This window comes from Vigna radiata, chromosome 10 (assembly GCF_000741045.1).
Source record: "Vigna radiata var. radiata cultivar VC1973A chromosome 10, Vradiata_ver6, whole genome shotgun sequence".
NCBI lineage: Eukaryota > Viridiplantae > Streptophyta > Magnoliopsida > Fabales > Fabaceae > Vigna > Vigna radiata.
In genome coordinates, this window is record NC_028360.1 from 17,457,642 (window position 1) to 17,476,556 (window position 18,915).

At 28.3% G+C, this 18,915-nt stretch overlaps 3 protein-coding genes across 3 annotated transcripts; all 3 read right to left on the reverse strand.

Moving 5' to 3' along the window:
• Positions 1 to 7,899: 7,899 nt before the first annotated feature.
• On the reverse strand, positions 7,900 to 9,076 carry LOC106775165 (fasciclin-like arabinogalactan protein 11). The gene has a single exon (XM_014662236.2). The coding sequence runs from the start codon at positions 8,976 to 8,978 to the stop codon at positions 8,034 to 8,036; it is 945 nt and encodes a 314-aa protein (XP_014517722.1). The 5' UTR covers positions 8,979 to 9,076; the 3' UTR covers positions 7,900 to 8,033.
• Positions 9,077 to 10,377: 1,301 nt separating this feature from the next.
• On the reverse strand, positions 10,378 to 11,576 carry LOC106775347 (fasciclin-like arabinogalactan protein 12). The gene has a single exon (XM_014662459.2). The coding sequence runs from the start codon at positions 11,449 to 11,451 to the stop codon at positions 10,612 to 10,614; it is 840 nt and encodes a 279-aa protein (XP_014517945.1). The 5' UTR covers positions 11,452 to 11,576; the 3' UTR covers positions 10,378 to 10,611.
• A 3,626-nt stretch (positions 11,577 to 15,202) lies between these two features.
• On the reverse strand, positions 15,203 to 18,405 carry LOC106774940 (protein ACCELERATED CELL DEATH 6-like). Its single transcript, XM_014661966.1, has 4 exons — positions 18,078 to 18,405; positions 17,884 to 17,976; positions 16,017 to 16,426; positions 15,203 to 15,877 (listed from the first exon to the last, which is right to left on the reverse strand). Exons 1-4 carry the CDS (start codon positions 18,403 to 18,405, stop codon positions 15,203 to 15,205), a joined length of 1,506 nt encoding a protein of 501 aa, XP_014517452.1.
• Positions 18,406 to 18,915: the final 510 nt, after the last annotated feature.

Below are 18,915 nucleotides of genomic sequence, written 5' to 3' on the forward strand. Positions count from 1 at the left end.
ACAAAAGCCTGACGCCACATAACTGCTTCTTCGAACAAATACTAGTTTCTTTCTCAAAAGCACTTTTCAGAAATTCATAAAAATTAGTATTTTTTTTCTATTTAAAATGCATTAAATGATTAAATTAACAAAAGTAAGCAGACACCTAACATTATCAAATAATAGACATGAATTTGGTTCACGTAACTTCATTAAATATACAATTTTAATCTTATAAAAATTTAATATCATATTTACTTTTTTTCAAAATTAAAAGTTTTTTTACACATTAAAATTAATTTTTTAAAATGTTATATTTTTTCGGGGAATAAATAACTAAACTTTTATCGGTGATAAAACGTTAAATTTTTTTGTTAAGATAGGATAACATAGTAATAAAGAACTGATAGCTAGTTTTAAATATTAAAAAACTAATGTATAATTAATCTTTTGTGATCAATAAAGTTGCACCTTTACAACCGAGATGAATTTAAGTTAAATATTTATTAAATAAAAAATGGTAAAAATAATTTACTGCATTTACACAACAATGTGTTTTAATTAATAGTGTTTTTAATGTTGTAACATCTTTATTATTAGTTACATTAATAATTAAAATCTAATTTCAAGAAAGGAAGTAAACGAAATATAAACACTTAATCTCATTATTTTTTATACTGTCTGTTTTAATTAAAATTATCTTCTGACGACATTATTAGCTTTAGTATATAACATATATAAGAGTTCATACCAAACAAGACAAACTAATTTAATTTTCTACATGTTTATATTAAATTGTACGTGTATTACAATTATATCCCATTCATATTTTCTAAAAGTTTTAACTATCAATATGGTGGATAACTTTTATATCATAAGTTTATTACATCATATATATTCCACTTTATTTTAAAATTATTAATGTGTTAAATTAGACTTTATAGTCTACGTGTGTGATACCACCTTCACTAAACTATTATCCTAACTAAACTACGTTATAGAAACTCAATACTAGGATTAATCTTTAGACCTACCAAACAAATTTTTTTTATACTGTAAACAAGGTTATAATTAATAACAACCTTAAACTATCAGTCAAGTAATATTTTCTCTATTTTAGTTCAATATTAGTAGAGTCATTATCATCTTCAAAATCATAAATTTTAACACACAATCTAAACATCTCAACACAATTTTCATCCCTAAAAATAATTATGGTTACAATACACCGTATATTATATTACAATCATAACATTGTATATTTTTCATTTATATACAATTTATCCCAATTCAATTACTAGTGACATTTGTCAATTCATCATTCAATAACATCCAACCCACTATATTAATTAAAATATAATCATTTAGTGAAAAGATAAACAAATTTTATCATTTATAAACATTTGCAACATTCTTTTCAAAATTTTAAAAATACTTTCAAAATTTGCATAATGTGACAAAGAGTTAAATTGGTAATTAGGATTTTTTTTTTATTTCTTACGTCTTATATGAACTATTTTATTTCATTGTAACAATGCTACAAAGCAACTTGATTCAATTGAAATATCTCATTTTGAATTCATTCATTCAAATAAAACAATTTCATTTCAAAATCAAATATTTATATTCAAACAACACATAATTATTACATCAAATCAATCATTATGATCACTCACCTTTACACATACATTATATTATATAAAAAAAAAAAAACTTTTTTGTTTAAGCTCTGTATTTATAAAAGTTAAATTTATACATAAAATATTCTAATAAATTATTTGACTATATTTCTATGATCATGAATTAACAAATATTCATCTCTACTTTACAATGACTACATAAAAAACTTTTAGTATTTGTGTATGGAGAACTTTTAATATGCGTATGCAAAATTTCACACAACCAACTAATTTTTTTTTGAAAAAAAAGCTTAACTTTTAGTATTGTGTATGGAAAACTTTTAATATGTGTATGCAAAATTTCACAAAATCAACTGAAAAAAAGTTAAAAAAAGAGCTTACTCAACAAATTTTGAGTTGAGATAAACTGACTAGATTCTCCATGAATTCCTAATGTGGACTTTGGTTAACAAAAGAATAACAATTTTTTCAAAGATATAGAGAAAGTGAAAAGAAGGTGAAAAAAAAAATGTTTTCAACAAGTAAAAGTTTTTATAGAATAAAATTTGAGTAATTAGCAGTTTATACCTAAATAATACGGTAAAAATATATAAAAAAAATGTATGTTAATTTATCAAAAATTTTAATAATTTAAAGTCATCCTTTTAATTCCAAAAATTTATGTAATTTGGAATTTTTTATCTTCAACCATACTTACGTGGATGTTTATAATTAATCACCATTGACCCTTCCTAAAACAATTTTGTCATCATTAGTGGCGGGGTGTGTTTTAATCTTATTATTTATTGTAATTAATAAATATTAAATTTTTAATTTTAATGTTGTGATGAGTTATTGATTGTATCTAAAGAATTTGTGGTTAAATTAGGTAAATGAATGTTACTGAAGTGAATTTTAAGCGTGGTGATAGTTGTATATTTTAATAATATAAATATATGATATTTATAGTTACTACTTAATTTTTAATATTTAATCTTATATTTAAGTATAATAAATAATTTGATTAAATTTATATTTTTTTAATTTATAAAAAATAAATAACTAATTAATTTAATTTAATTAATGTAGTTATTTTTTATATTATTCAATTTATAACCGGCCAGAAAAGTGAAAAGCTAAAAAGAAGCCACGTGTTGCAGGGTCAATCCAAGACTTATTCGAAAGTTGAAGAATCATGTGATGCTTACGTAGGATTCCTTTGACCTTCGCCAAACATGTTTTTGATTTTGAGCGAGTGAATCACGCTATATCCCTTTCCTTGCCGCTTATTACACGCTCTCTGTTGTTACTGTCACTAATTTCAACAAAATATTTATTTTTCATGAATATAATTTTTCAACAAAATCACTTTAAATTGTTTTGCCAAACAGCCTTTTAAAAAGCGCTTATGTATGTATGTATATTCCTTTTCAATGCAGATATATTTCCTATCAAACATTATAGTCTTAACATATTTACACGCCCTTTTCTGACCAATATCCAAAAATCACGTGCATTCCATAAAAAAAAAATGTGCCAATTCTTTCACTTTGAGGTTTCTTTTTAATATTCACATATCACATGTATTCTATCGTATAATTTAATTCAGTCAACACCACTTCCTTTCACCATTAAGTAATCTTCTTTCATATTTAAAATATGTTTCTAAAGTTCATAAATAGTTTAAAATTTTAATTTTAATTCTCAGCAAATTTTCTTTAGGTTAGAGACTTTATTTTTTAAATGAATAATTTCAATATGTACTCTTTAGCATTTTATGTTAAAACCCTAACGAAGCCCGGTGTCCGTGACCGGGCGCAATCTCTGTTCGTAAGAAAAACTTTGAAGAATCCACATGGAGTTTTATCGTCACAAGATAACCCCGCATTCTCCATGCTCACAGTGACCTTCGAAAAAATGTTGAGAGACGAAACGTTTGATATGACCACTGCGTTGAACCTTCAAGTCACCCTAAAAAACGTTTGGGAGAACCGTTCAAGCCGGACACCCCTGTGAAGCATTCGGGATGAACGGTCGCACGAGAGAATCCAATGGCTAGATTGTACGGTTTCCTCATCAAAGCCATAGCGTGACGGGCAGTACTAACGTACGTCGGAGGATGAAAATCAAAATGTAAGAGGTTCCCATGATTAAGGTAAAAACAAATTAGCTATAGCAGGCCTATAATTGGGCTGTGATTAAGGTTTTGTTAATCATTGACTCATGAATAAAACTATAAATAGGAGTCAAGGGTAAGAGGTAGGTGGTTCCATTGAATGCATATTTATTTCATTCTCTCTCTATCTCTACCTTTTTATCTTATCACTGATACTAACTTGAGCGTCAGAGTGCCATTAACAGGTACCCGGTCGGATTTAGCTGAAGTTGACGTTCATCAGAAAGAAACTTAACCAGAGAGATCAGAGACCGGACGACTTGTAGTGAAAAATTATGTAGAAAGACTTGAGAGATAATCTTAACCAAAACACTTAGTGACATCCTATTAATTAACTAGGAGAGACATGGCAAAGGTGCTACAATTAAATTTGTTAGCTTAGCATTAACAGTTTTTTTTTTAATGGAACTAAACATTTTGGAAAAGACCAAGTTCAAAAATATTTTTAGAAACTGAAAAAAGGTTCAAGATATTCTAAAAATAATTTATTCTAATAAATTCATCTCCACTTAATTTATTAAAATAATTACTTAAATATATTATAAGAAAAGAAAATTAACTTAAATGCACACCTACAATAATTAATTGAAAGGACAGGAAGTGAAAGGATGTCTTTAAAAGAAAAACTTCATTCATGATATGCTGTTTCAATACCTATGAGATCAGACTAGTTTCACTCACTTCAACCACAGGAAGATGAGTGCATGTCCATGCATCAGATTTTGCCAGGTGTCAAACGCTGGAAGGTGTAAGTGTCTCTGCTTAGTTTTTTTGTTTAATTTTATTTTAAGAAGAATTGACGAACTCAGTGCCCTTTCAGCAAAGGCACCAAAGATTCATTTTCAGTAGCCTAAGAAAATCACCGACCATGGAAATTTTCAAATTCTTAAGATCACACATTTCTATTTCCTTATCACCAAGGAAACAAAGAAAAAGTCTTATTTATATTTAATATCAATGGCTCACTCCTTCTAATTAATGTCGATCACGAGAACGAAGAAACTACAACATTGATTGCTATAATTATCAATATTATTTCTACCTGTTTCTTCTAAAGTTAAATAAATAGGACTGAATTAAATTTATGAAATTAATTTTTAATAAATGTGTAAAATGGCAAATAGTTAATCTCATTTGAAACGTGGGTAGCTATAAAACATTAAATCTTGCCTTTTCAACAACTTAAAAGTATGTTTGCCCTTTTGCTCTTTAAATATTTCTTTCAAATAATCAGATTCAGGGAAGGTAGAAATGTGTTCTATACAAAGAAAAATAATCAATATGCATATGCTGGCAGTGATGCTCATTGCATAAATATTTCTCACAATTTGGATTCAAATTATTGATCTCAAACAAAAAAAAATATTAAAAGCTAATTTAAATTAGATTCACACTTTAATGATTTGTTTCAAACTGTATTTTTTGTGCTTGATAAATCATTAAAATATTAAAATTATATATATATATATATATATATATATATATATATATATTTCATTTTTTTGTCACCATTTTAAATTGTGGATTAAATTCTTTTCTCATTGAATATTTGAAATTTGTTTTTATCAGGACAAATATATTAATGTTTCAAATCCTTCAAGCTTTTAATTCTTAAAATATTTGTTTTTCTTTAAATAGAAAGAGGTTATGTATATTTAAGATACTCTAATGTTCAAGGCAATCTAATACATTAACAAACAATAAATACATATTTAGTAAAATAATTAATATATTTAATAAGATGTATTATTTATATTACTCTTTATGCACCTTTATCTCGATAAGTTTGAGTCCAATGACTAAAATACTTATTAGTTTTTTAATCATCACGATTAACCATGAATTATTGTAAATTAGTAACTTTGGTGATATTTGCACGCTGCATAAGTGTCAACTTAGTAGTTTGATTAAAAACAAATCTTAAACTGGTATGAAAAGGGATATTTCATCATACTACAAAATTGAATATAACTTTCACAATTTTATAAGATCAAGATAAAGGTTTTCAACAAAATTATGAAATAGGCAGCTATATCGTAGTAGATCAAATGGTATAGGACTACTGGGCCAAAAGCCCAAAACCAAAACATAACGGAATTAGCTAAGTTATGAGTAGAGCTATTTTCATATATAATAGGTTAATATTTGAGTATTTGATATTAATATTTAGAATATGAAGATAATTTAAAATAATTATATTAAAAAAAAAGGATACTTCTGAAAATAAATACTTAGGAAGTTTTAAGTTGGTCAAATTCATACATTAAGAAAATTCCACTATTCATCTTTAAAATTTGCCAGGCTAGTAAATATGAGCTGCCAAAACTCATTTCTAAGTTTTTGTTAATTACTTGGACCTTTATTTTCTTGAATTAAATTTTTTATGTTGAGCTAAACTTACATGAAGTAACAAAAAGTGAAAATTGAAGGATATTTGCCAGGAATTATAAATATATTAAAGTTTAAACATCAGCGAAATATTAGCGCATAGTTTCTTTTACTAATTCGTTAGTGCATAATTTTGGTAATACTGTAAATTATAACTTAATTATATTAACAATTATCAATTGATGTTTATGATAAGATTATTAGTTTTGATAATATTTACTTTAAAAATCTTATTTATGATTTTTAATTGGCTGATAGTATAATATTTTTATTGACAATGCATACAACTTAACATCCTGAATAATAATAAAAAATTATATCAATGTTACATGCGATAATTATTATACTAATAAAAAGTATTATTATAAAATATTTCAGTGAAAGAGAAAAGGTATATTATGGCGTCAGTTAGAAAGAATTGGATTGGACCAGCGTGAGTTGTGCAACTTAATGGACCTGCTGTGGTGTTTGAAAAAGATGGGCCCAGTAATGTGTGGTACTGTAATTAACTTAATAAATGCTCGGTTTTAGTAATAATGTTGTTAATTTCGTATGATATATTATTCAAAATTTTCAACTGTTAATAATTTCATTTATGGGATTAGGGCCACCAGTTACATTTTATTATTGGACAAAACTTACCCGGAGTACCACGTTGTTGTCCGATTAAATTTACAACTTTATTTTATTTGCATTTTATAAAATATATTATAAATTACAGAGGTAAAATATAAAATAATTGGAGAAGAGTAGTTGTTGTGTATATTTAAATATTTTCATTATTATTCGACGAATTATCCTCATATCATTTGTAGTAATTGGGATTATTCTTATAAGAATTGAGATGTCCTTATAACATCTTTCTTTTTTTTTTCCTTTTTATTTTCAATATTCAAGTTAACAATTTGTCAAATACAATAAATATATTAATAAATGAATAAAGAGTTTTTACCTCCTAAAAAGTGTATTCATTTTATACTTGACTTTTCGTAAACGAGGCTTTATGGCTAGGTAGGTCCAATGTAGGATTACTTAAGGTAATGTTTTTAATTAGAATGTTGAATCTTCTTATTACTTTAATCATGTTCGTAATTAGGATTGAGATAATGTTTATCACAAAAATAATATTATCTCGGTTTTAAAAATTGTTAAAAAAAATTCAACGCTAATGTTATATGTGCAATCAAATTTAATATTTTCAATTCATAATTTAACTACATGATTTAAGTGGTAATATTTTTTATTTAATTTTGTACGAAAAGAGTATCCTTTAATTCTTACATGCATATAATAATCTTTAGTTTTTTTTAATATCCAATCTTGTCTTTTAATCTCTTTGATTTTTTTATTGTGAAAATTGACAAAATTAACAATTACTTGAATAAACTATAGAAAGATGCCTTAAGTGTGCGTGTATATATACAAGTACGATTTCGTTAATCAAGTTTGAGTAAGAGTATTTTGGATTGTTTTTTTTTAATAATAAAAATAAAATAAATTTTGTATAACTTACGCATGAACTATAAAACTAATATTTTAGAGGAATTAAGTATAATAAACTAATTCTAATTTGTAAAAGAAACTCGTTTTATTTCCTAAAGTATTTATAAGAAATTAAAAAAAATTCTAAATGTGAAATTGTTGATTAAAGGTATTTTTATATATATTTTAAAGTTTTTTGTTTTTGTGAAAAAGAATAGGGTTAGGGTCAGCCAGGGTGATGCAGTAGTAAAAGGATAAGGAAAAAGAAAAGAAATTGAGCGTGTATACGTTTAAATCCAATGCTACATGCAAACAATTAAAGCAGAAAATCACTCACAAAACTCAAAACAGCACAACTGAAGCACTCACCCTTTATCACCCTCTTCACATCACATCATGGCTTCACCCATCAAAGCAATCCCACTAACAATAGCCACCAATATTCCCTTCGCACCAAACTTCAAACTCATAGAAACAGCAGAAGAAGCTTCAGCGGGCAAGTCCTTGTTGTCACCATTATCACTATCATCACCGCCGGCACCATCACCGGTCTTCGTTTTATCAGTCTTCGGCGATGCCCCTTTAGCCTTCGACGGTGCCGGGGCAGGAGCCTCACTGGGAAGCACGAGGTCGAGAGGGAGGAGCACCTTGTCGACCTGGTATATGGCAAGCTTGTTGTCCGTGTAAACAGTTCCAGTAACGGAGGCGTTGACGGCGCCGGTGGCCATGCTGACCTGGCTACCGCCGAAAGTGGTGACGTTGAGCTGCAACCGTTTGGGGTCGTCGCCGGCCTGAGTCTGAACGGGATTGGTGAGGGTGTCGAAGTTTGAGATCGAAATGAAGGAAGAGAGCGTGTGGAATTGCAGGAGTTCTACTTTTTGTCTGTCGCTGAGAGAGTTGAGGAAACCGGCTTTAAGTTTTGAGAAGGCACTGTCTTCTGGGGCGAAGAGAGTCAAACCTCCCGAGCCTGAGGTTAGAAGCTGTGAGTTGAGTTGGTTGACGAGTTGCGTGGTTTTGAGGAGCCTGATGAGGACGGAGAATCGCTTGGCCTTTCTGAGGATTTGGACTATGTCAATGGAGGGTGGTTTTGGGACAGTGGGAGTTGGGGCTCCACTAGGAGTCACGGGGACTAAGGGTACGGTGTTGAATCCAGGGGCTGGAGCAGTGGCTGGTGGAGAGGGTGGTGTGAATGCTGGAGGTGATGGTTGCGGGGGAGACGGTGTTGATGAAAGTGGGGCTTGAACTGGCGAGAGTTGGGCTGAAATGGTGTGGAAGAAGGTAAGTGCAAGAAGTAGTAAAATAGAGGGTGAGAAGAGAGATTGTTGTGTCTTCATTTTAGGGTTGAGGAGTGAGAGCTTAGGTGAGGGTGTACTGAAGGTGCTGGTATTTGGGAGTGTAGTGTTGTGAGGAAAGAGTGGGTTTTATTCTGGATCTTGGAGAGAGATTTGTGTATAGATAGGTGTGTAGGGTTAAAGGAAAGGTGAGTTGCATCTTTCTCTGCTTTAGCTATGATGGAAATGGAAAGGTGGTGCATCGCAGAAGAGATTTGGCAGTGATAAAGGAGTTGGAGGCGAAAATGCATTGAAATGGAACTATCTGTGTCGACGTCGTAGTTGCAATCAAATTGTCCCTGAAAATGTTGTTGCTGAAAAGGGAGTATTGTGGTGTGTGATCTGTTTAGAGGTTGAGTTATAGCATCCATGACGATGCATGAGGAAGAAAAGGAAATCAAATTATTAGTGTGCCAGGTTTTGGTATCACAGTTGAAAGTTGAAACCTACCATACTTTTATGTTCTAGATACACCTTGCTTTTAGTATCCCATCTCCACCATTTTTACATTATTTTACTGTTTTATTGGGCCAAATGCATCTGAACATTAGGTTTAGTAGTATCTAAATAAAATCTCTTTATTTTCTTTCAGGTAGGCTTTCTTTTCGGTGTTATATCACAACAATATTTTAAAAAAGAAAAAGGAAATGGAGGGTATGGTCTCTATCAATAAAAACTTGTACGACATAAAAACAAAAACAAAAAAAATTATAAAAATACTGTAAAAAGGAAAGTTATTATCGTTAAGTATCCAATAAAGTGTGCTGAATGCAGTTTTAGAAGAAAAAAAATATTCATTGCATTTTTTACTTCCGATTTACTTTTGACAAACTACAAACTATACTTAAACACGCACATAATAAAATGAAAAGGAAGTTTCATTTTGATTGATGTTGCTTTTAAAAATTACAAAAAAAGGTTATCCCACTTTAATCATATACCAATCAAATTTTGAAAAAAAAAACCAAGAATGTTTAATTTCTTATATCTTTTTCAAGTTAGAAAACCAATTCTAACAATTTTTAATTAAATTATTTTTTAACTAGAAAAGTGTGCGAGATGAAATCCTAACAATTTCTTGTTTATTTTCCCTCATCGTAGTACCATATTATGATTATTTTTCTTCTTCTTCACTTCAAGTAAAACTTTCAATTGAGATGAAATCCTAACCATCTCTTTTTAAGTGTGAATGCATATATTGCAAACATCTCGTTCAATATAACTATTTTATTTATAAATATTTTACTCGTCCAATATTTTTCACAAATAACACTAATTATTAAATATTTTGAGAAAATCAACACCAATTAACCATGATAAAACTTATATAATAAATCATGATATCATATTCAATATAAAACTTAAAACAGTTTTTATATTTCAGAGTCTTTTTCCCATTAACGATTGCTATTCAAAGCTATAATAAAAGGTTCATGCTTTGAATTCTGCTTTCTTACAAAATAAATTACGTTTTATTGTATGAACTAATCATAAAAGAAAATAAGGCAAGGTAGCTCTGAAAACAGTACTGTTCCCGGGACAAACAGGCAAACCAAGACAAAATTATGAAGAAAATTCCACAAAAAAGAAAAAAACTTGTTTTGAAAAGAAAGGAACAGGCTAGAATGAGTGTTCCTCATATGGAGATTGTTACTGCAGCGACTAAAGCAAGACCTAGGGACTCCAAAATTGTTCCAGGAATGCTAATTAATTTGATGGCATTGGAACCCGAAGTGGCTCTGTTCGTTTTCCCCTCATCATCATCTTCTGCAGACGAGTTATCTTTATCAGCTTTAGGCTCATTTGCCAAAGTGGGAGCAGGAGCTGTAGGCTTAGGCTTTGAGAAATCCAAAGGAAGAAGCACCTTGTCCACGTGATAAATGGCAAGTGTCTTATCAGTGTAAACAATGCCCGTGAGAGTAGCATTCACCACCCCAGTCGAAATATTCACACTATTCCCATATGCAGTCACATTTAATTGATATCCATTGGGGCTATCACTGGCCAGTGTCATCACTGGGTTGCTTAGGGAATCAAAGTTAGAGCTTGAGACATAAAACGGAAGAACGTGGAACTGTATCAATGCTTTCTGTTGGCGATCATCAAGAGAGTTGAAGTAACCTGCTTTGAGCTGTGAGAATGCACCATCATCAGGTGCAAGAAAGGTTAAACCTCCTCCTGATTTTGTAGTGACTAACTGTGCATTCACTTGGTTGATGATTTGTGTGGTTTTTAGCAAGCGGATTAGCGTGTTGAACGATTTGGCCTTCCTTAGAATCTTGATAATGTCTTGATTAGAAGATGAATCGGAGAAGGGTGATTGGGGTAGTGAAGGTACCAGTGGTTTTGCTGGAGCTGGAGCTGGTGTGGCACGGACAGGTTTAGGGGCTGCAGCAGGTGACTGGGCCAAAGTGGGGGTAGAAAATATGAAAACCAAAAGTACTAGATCGAAATAGAAGATGATTTGCTTCTTCATGTCCTTTTGGCAATTGAAAGTTCTAGATTGATTGGTTGCTTTTGGAAATGTGCAAATTTGCGTTTAACAGGTTGTTGTTATTACAATGATTGTTTGCTGAGTGGAATGGTAATGGAACATGCTGATTTTATAGACAGCGGCTTGTTAAAATGTGCAGTTATGAAAATAAGGTATAGTGGTCGGAGATTAAGGTGGTATGTCAAGCCTGATAAGGTGACAGAAGGGATTTCGCTGTCGTTGCGGCTGCCTCTTGCTTAGAAGTGCAGAAAGAAAAGAATTGTAAGAAGATAAAAGGGATATCAGATGATAGAGAGTAACCAATAATGTTGGAATCCTTATGATAATGTTCATGTTGTAATAAAGACGCATAGCTATAGAGTTTCCTCTTCACTTTGGAATCCAAATAAGTTTCATACTGTTGAAAGTTGTTGTAAAAATCAATAAAAATTTCTCATAGAATTATAGCATGGCAAAAGAGAGAAAGTGATAAGAAAAAAAGAAACTGTTGTATTCATTCATTGATTACAAAAATAGAAGTAAGGAAAGATATATACAGCAAAGACAATACAAAGGAAAAAACAAAAGAAGGAAGGAAAAAGGAACCGAGCTATCCGGACGGATAAACAAAAGGAAACCGAACGAAAAAGATAAAAAGGAAAAAGAACCGGACGGGTCACTCTAAGAGAGACCGGACGGTGAACAATATAAATGTTATCAATTTCTAATACTAATGCAAGTAGTAGTGAAAATTTAAAAGGTCTGTAAGAAGTGGTGAATGCATATTTAATTTTGTTTACAGTTTGTTTAGAAAAATGAAATAAAATAATTATTTAAAAAGTAAATTTTTGTATTATAAAGTAAAAGTGAAAATTTTAAAAGTAATTTCAAATGCATATGGATGTGAAGATATCATTGTCCAAAGCACTCATTAAAATATTTTATTAAAAAAAATTGTGTGATGAATATTCTTTAGGAACATTTATGTTAAAATACTTTAGTGAGATAGTTAAAATCTTCTAACTAGAGAGGGAATCTCCATCTTAAGAGAGAGATATTGTAATAGAGAGAGTTTTCTCGTATGTGTCGATAAAACTTTTAATGAGTTTGAATATAACGTAATACTTTTGAGATGATTATGTAGACATCACTATATATACTTTTTCTAATAAAGTTTAAGAGGTTATAATATAATTAAAAGAAAATTAAAATTTTGATTTTCCTTACATTTTGATTTAATTAAGTGCTTGCAATAATCTTAGTAAAATTACACTCAGAAATTTATGATTTTGATTTTAACTTCCTTTGTACCAGTACTTTTTTTTAAAAATATTGTTACTCATTTTTTTTCTATTTTAATTGTTTGACTTACTATAAAATCAATTCACAAATATGAGATATTTTGTATAATTATATTAAAATGATATATGTAAATTAAATAAGTTTTATATTTTATATTTAAAATTTTTATTCGTTTTTAATATTTTTCATATCGGAATGTTTAATTCTCAATTTTAATGTTAAGTTGCATAAATTCTTCATTTACTACTCAATATAAAAAAATTATCTACTTTGTTTTTATTTTTAATTTTTGTTTTACTTAAATAATTAATTTTGTTTTGCTAAATATTTTTTCATTATTTTTCAATAGTTTTACTAGTTTGATATGTGAAAACTTTTCTTATATTTTTCATTTTATCAAATTTTTAATTATATATTAATTTTTTATTATGTGATTTCATATTTCAATGGTGTATCAAATTGTTTCGAAAATACATATTCGATTATTTTTAATTTTTTTAATATTTTATTTCTTGTTATTTTATTATGTAAAATATTTTTTATATTTTTCATATAATTATTTTTATTTTCTAACACAACTGTAATTCAATTACTATTATTGTATAAAAAAATTGATTAGTATAATATAATAATTTAATACCATTGAATGAATTTTGTGATTAGATATGATTTCATTCAACGGTGTTTATGTAATAATTTCTAAAATTACATTTGATTATTTTTACTTTTTAAAATATTTTATTTGTTATTATTTTTATGATGTAGAATATTTGTTTTGATATTTTTATATAATTATTTTTATTTTCTAACATAGATGGAATTTTATCATTGATTAATATAATACAATAATTTAATGTTATTGTAATGAATTTTATGACGAAATAAAGAAAATAAAAATAAAAATATGTATACGTGTTTATTGATGGAGATCATAATTCTTTTATGTACCATAGGTCAGTTTTTTTTTTTTTTTCTAAATATCAATTCTTAATTTGGTTCCTAATCAAATTAGAATATTATATATATTATCTGCATAATTAAAATTTTATGACATATATATACTCTTGGTCATATCTAATTAGTTAAATTATTTTGATACTTTGACTAATAAAATAATAATCTTAACACATTATATATATATATATATATATATATATATATATATATATATATATATATATATATATATTTGAACAAATTGCTAACACTATCATCTTGTTTCCATGTTATAAAACTCATGTTGACTTTGGATTCTAGTGCTAAGGTCTCACATAATATTCCTTGAATCTTTCAATTAATTGTTTTTTTATTCTCAGCATGTGATGCATTTAAGTGTAATTAATTCGATAAACAATTTGAAATAGTTTTAATAATAACTAAAAAACAATTAAATTTACTATACAGTTCAACTATCAGCATTGGTCGATGTGATGTGAATTACATAATCAAGATCAGTTTAATTTTAAACTGCTCTGATCTTAGGACTTAAAATATAAAATTGTCTTACTAGAAGTTATAAATAATTAAATATATGATGAAAAGTCGTTGGATTAAAATGCACGCACCAGTGCAGTTTATTTTTTATTTTAAGCTTAATAATACTTTTTATCTTCATATTTATAACAATGATTTAATTTTTTTTTCATGTGATTCTTATGTATTTTTTTAAAAGATTTAAAGTAATTTTTTTCTTAGTAGTAAAAAACGATAAGTGCATTGATGACATATAATAAGTAATATCATTATTTTTAGATAAACTTATACATTACATAACTATTTTTACAATTCACAACTCATTAATATCACTTTTTATTTTTATTTTTTTGTTTTTGCTTTGCTTGATGCTTGTTTATCTAATTTGTGATAGATGGTTAATTATAATTTAAATTAGATAAAAACGTGAGATAGTTAAATTATACTTAGTCTTCTTTAGTACGGATATGAATGTTTAGAAGATGAAGAATTATGTGAATACCAATTCTAGAGAGAGGGAATCCCCATCTTAATTGTAACAGAGTTTTGTCAAGCTTTTAATAATTTGGAAACAATCTAATTCTTTTGAGATGATCATGTAGACATTAACAGATATTCTTTTTAGTGTAATGACTAAATAATATTTATTATCAAATAATCATTAAAACATGTTATTACATAATTTTATTAATATTAAAAATATTACTAAAATTAATTACCTTTAATGAAATATTAGTAATAATATTTTTCACATTTAGTTACTTTATTAATACTAAATATAATATATGGAGATTCTAAATTTCCATAAAGAGCATTATTTATTTATTTATTAGAATGATTAGGAGAAGTGTTCTTAAAATTTCAAATGAAGAGAACAACAAATGACAACACCAGATGAAATGCAAAACAGTCTGAAAATAAGAAACGTCTAGCAACTTTTTCTAGGGCACAATCTCATATTTAGTTTATTGAAGGACGTTCAAGCCTTTTTCTTTGCGAATGTGAGGAAGAGATGATATAGGTTGCAGATTGGGCGTAAGATTATTGGGGTATCTGATGGAGCATCCTCCAAATAAGATAGCACTGAACACAGAATGCCAATCCATCGGTTATAATCAAGTGTAAGATGCACAACCAATATTATCAAACCAAGTGCACAAATGAAGTAAAAGATCCAATTGGATAATTCAAAGATCAACACTGAACCGCAAGTTAGAGCAGGAAACATGAGTGCAAGAGAGGCGAAAAGTGACACATTCCCAAATACCAGCTTTGTTTGCCGCAACCGGACAGACTCTTCCTCTGCTTTTGACCAACATACAGGAAGAATAACCGAAGCGTAGAAGAACATAGACGAGACACAAAAACATGTTCCAAATGCGATGGACAGAAAGAAAAACGTATACCATGTCTTCCTTGAAAAAAAAGGAGTATTTCTATGATTGATATCCGCAATAGGAATGGTCATACCTCCGGTGATCCCTAGGCTGATAATCAGAGTTGCTACCACTAACAATGTATTGGCCATAGCTTGCAGTCCTGATATTGATTCCTTGTGCAAAATTTCGTGTGTCAGATAGAACAATCCTTTAGGAGTCAAACCATCTTTGTTTCTCATTCTTTTCATTGCAGCTGGAACAATTTTCTCCACATCCTGTTTGGTTAAAAGTGAAGACTATTAGTATAATGAGGAAGATAAAGAAATAAGTAGCCAAGTAATTATAAAAAAAAAAAAAAGTATTATAAATATTCATAAAAAAAGGCTAATCGTGTAGACAGACAAGCATACCTACCTGAAACCATTTCTCCTCACTACTCATTAGAACATGGTTTGTTGAAAATCCTGGTTTTTTTTCATGTTGTCCCATCTTTCCAGCTAAGTGAAGAACAGTGTTATGCTCAGAATCAACCAGTTTTGTCATAATATTCTTTGCAGCCCGCTTGCTTAATATTAGTTTGTAGACAGATTTTTGTCGATGTAGAATAGCAATGTGAAGTAAGCTTTGCTTGCTAGAATTCACTTCAAATAGCAAATCAGGATGGTACTTTAACAGAAGTTCTAATATATTTGTGTTTCCTGATTTTGCTGCATCGAACATTGCTTTTGACAATTGTGCATGGTTCATAGTATCTTTCTGCTTTTCCATTCCATTAAAAACAGAATCGACAATCTCTCGATAGCCAATAGTTTTCGCGCAAAGGGCTGTCATTGAGTTTAAATTAGAAAAATGTCTTTTTAACAATGTTTTTACATTTTACATAATAATTTTTAATTGATCTGTTTTAAATATACATAACAATAAAATAATAATACAAAATTTATTCTTAATCAATTGTTAACATGTCATTTTTTAAATTATTAGCCCATTTATTTTGGTGCTATTTACTCAAATATATTGGGAAGTTCTTATTGAAATAAGTTGTAAGGGTTACATCAATTATTGTGTAATATATGTGAAATTAGTTAAATTATTATCAAATCCTAAAATCTGGATTTTTTTTTCTTTGACTGTTATTAAAATCTATATTCAATTCAATAAAAGTATATATTAAACTTTTTTATATTTATGCGTAAATATATACAAACATAATATATATATATATATATATATATATATATATATATATATATATATATATATATATATATATATATATATATATATATGGATTTGAAATTTGAAAAGAAATTATATTAGGTTGACTTACAAGGTCTAACAAAGGTGTTAGGAAGGTGATGATGAATTGTGCCAAAGTACAGTACGATATAAGTCTGCTTCCAAAAACTATGAGTAAGAAGTAAGATAGTTTTACTCGGAATCAAGTCAAGTTCAATCAGGACACATCAGGTAATAAGTTAGACTTTGTTTATATGGTTGGTCTGAGCTAACACAAATCTAATAGATGACAATCATACAAATTAGGTTAAGTTTTACTAAGTTGGGTTAGATCAGACATCAAAATTATGAGTGTATTAAGTTAAGATGGATCGATGTCGCGTTAAGTTGAACCAAGTTATTATAAAAAAATTCTTTAATAATAATTAATTTTAGTGATAAAAATATGTTTATTAATTAATTTAGAGATCAAATTCTTAATTAAAGACTAAATTTTTTATAGTCAAAACCTTATTAAATAATGACAATGACTAATTTAAAAATTAATTTATAATATAAATTATTTTAGCTACCAATTTAAATACTAATTATAATTTTTTAAAAGTATATAAACTATCAATAATTTTTAGTTTATAAATTAACATTTAAATTGTTTAGTGACTAATTATTTTTGTCATTAAAATTGATCTTTACTGTAGAATTTTGTTTAAGTGAGTTTATTCTAGTCCAAGTCAACTAGAATTTATCTAAGCTCATATAAACCCGAATTATGAAGAAAAAAAAAAAGAATTTGAGAATATTAACAATTTTAAATTCTTACTTTTTATAAGGTGAAATTTGATTTTTTTTTAATTGTAAATAATTCAGTTACTCTTCTCAAATTTTAGAGTTTTAATTTCTTTTTAATTATCTCAAACAAATTACAAAATTTATTTTAAAATATTTTAAATTCACCAGGCAAATAAATTATTTTATTAAATTTTGTCGTACAAAGATAACATATACTATTGTAAGAACATATGTAAGGAATATGAAAACTCACAACATTGAGCTAGCATTTGCAAAGCCGTCAACCTCTCTTCGTTTTCAACAGTAACAAGTTTGGGTTCGCTATCCAATAATTCTGATGTGATGGCTGTCATATGCGCAGAGTGAAGTGAAGAAAAGCACGCGTAAGAGAAAAATGGCATCGTAACATATTACTGTTAAGAAAAGAAGAGATGCGCATGAGCTTACTGTAAATGTCGTTGTTGATGGTAAAGAAAAATAGCTTCACAATGTCTGGGAAGGGTAGCTTGTGATGTGGGTCCTCTGAAGTCTTCCGAAATAAGAATTTTGTCATCGGAATGTGACCTGCAGAAGATGCTATTTCAATTGGAAGCATATGGTTTTGGTCTCTAATCCACAGCAAGCTATCATTCTTGCAAAGCAGAATTTCTGCAATTTCCACATTTCCAGTCATCGCAGCCAAACAAAAGGCCGTGTTCCCTTCTGCCTTGTAATTTACCAAATCTTCTTTGTCCATACAATGCATCAACTCTTCCACAAAAGTAGTTTGTTCCATGCTCACTGCAACGTGTAAGGCTGTTGTTCCAACACCGTTTAATGGAATTCGCCACCAATAAGGATGAATTTTATAATAGGATGAAGCCTCACTCCAATTTCCAGAAGCTGCTGTTATATATATTTGCCTTTTCTGCGTTTCTGCATATCATGTGTTTATATAATCAACTTTCTTTCACAACCTTCAATATTATAATAATATGTATGTTTTACATTGATAAATATATGTTGTAACGTTATTTAATAAGTTTTACGCAAATATCCTGTCATATTTATTTAATTTTTTTTGTTGCTGATAAAAAAAACACGTGAAAGAATACATATGTACATTTTGATAGCAAAGTAAATATGAATATTGGTTTTTATCGACAATTTTTTTTTAATTAAAGATTATATTCAGTATATTAAGAGCAAGAGTTATAATATTAATATTCAAATTACCCAGTAAGTTTGAGAATTATACATACATACATATATATATATATATATATATATATATATATATATATAT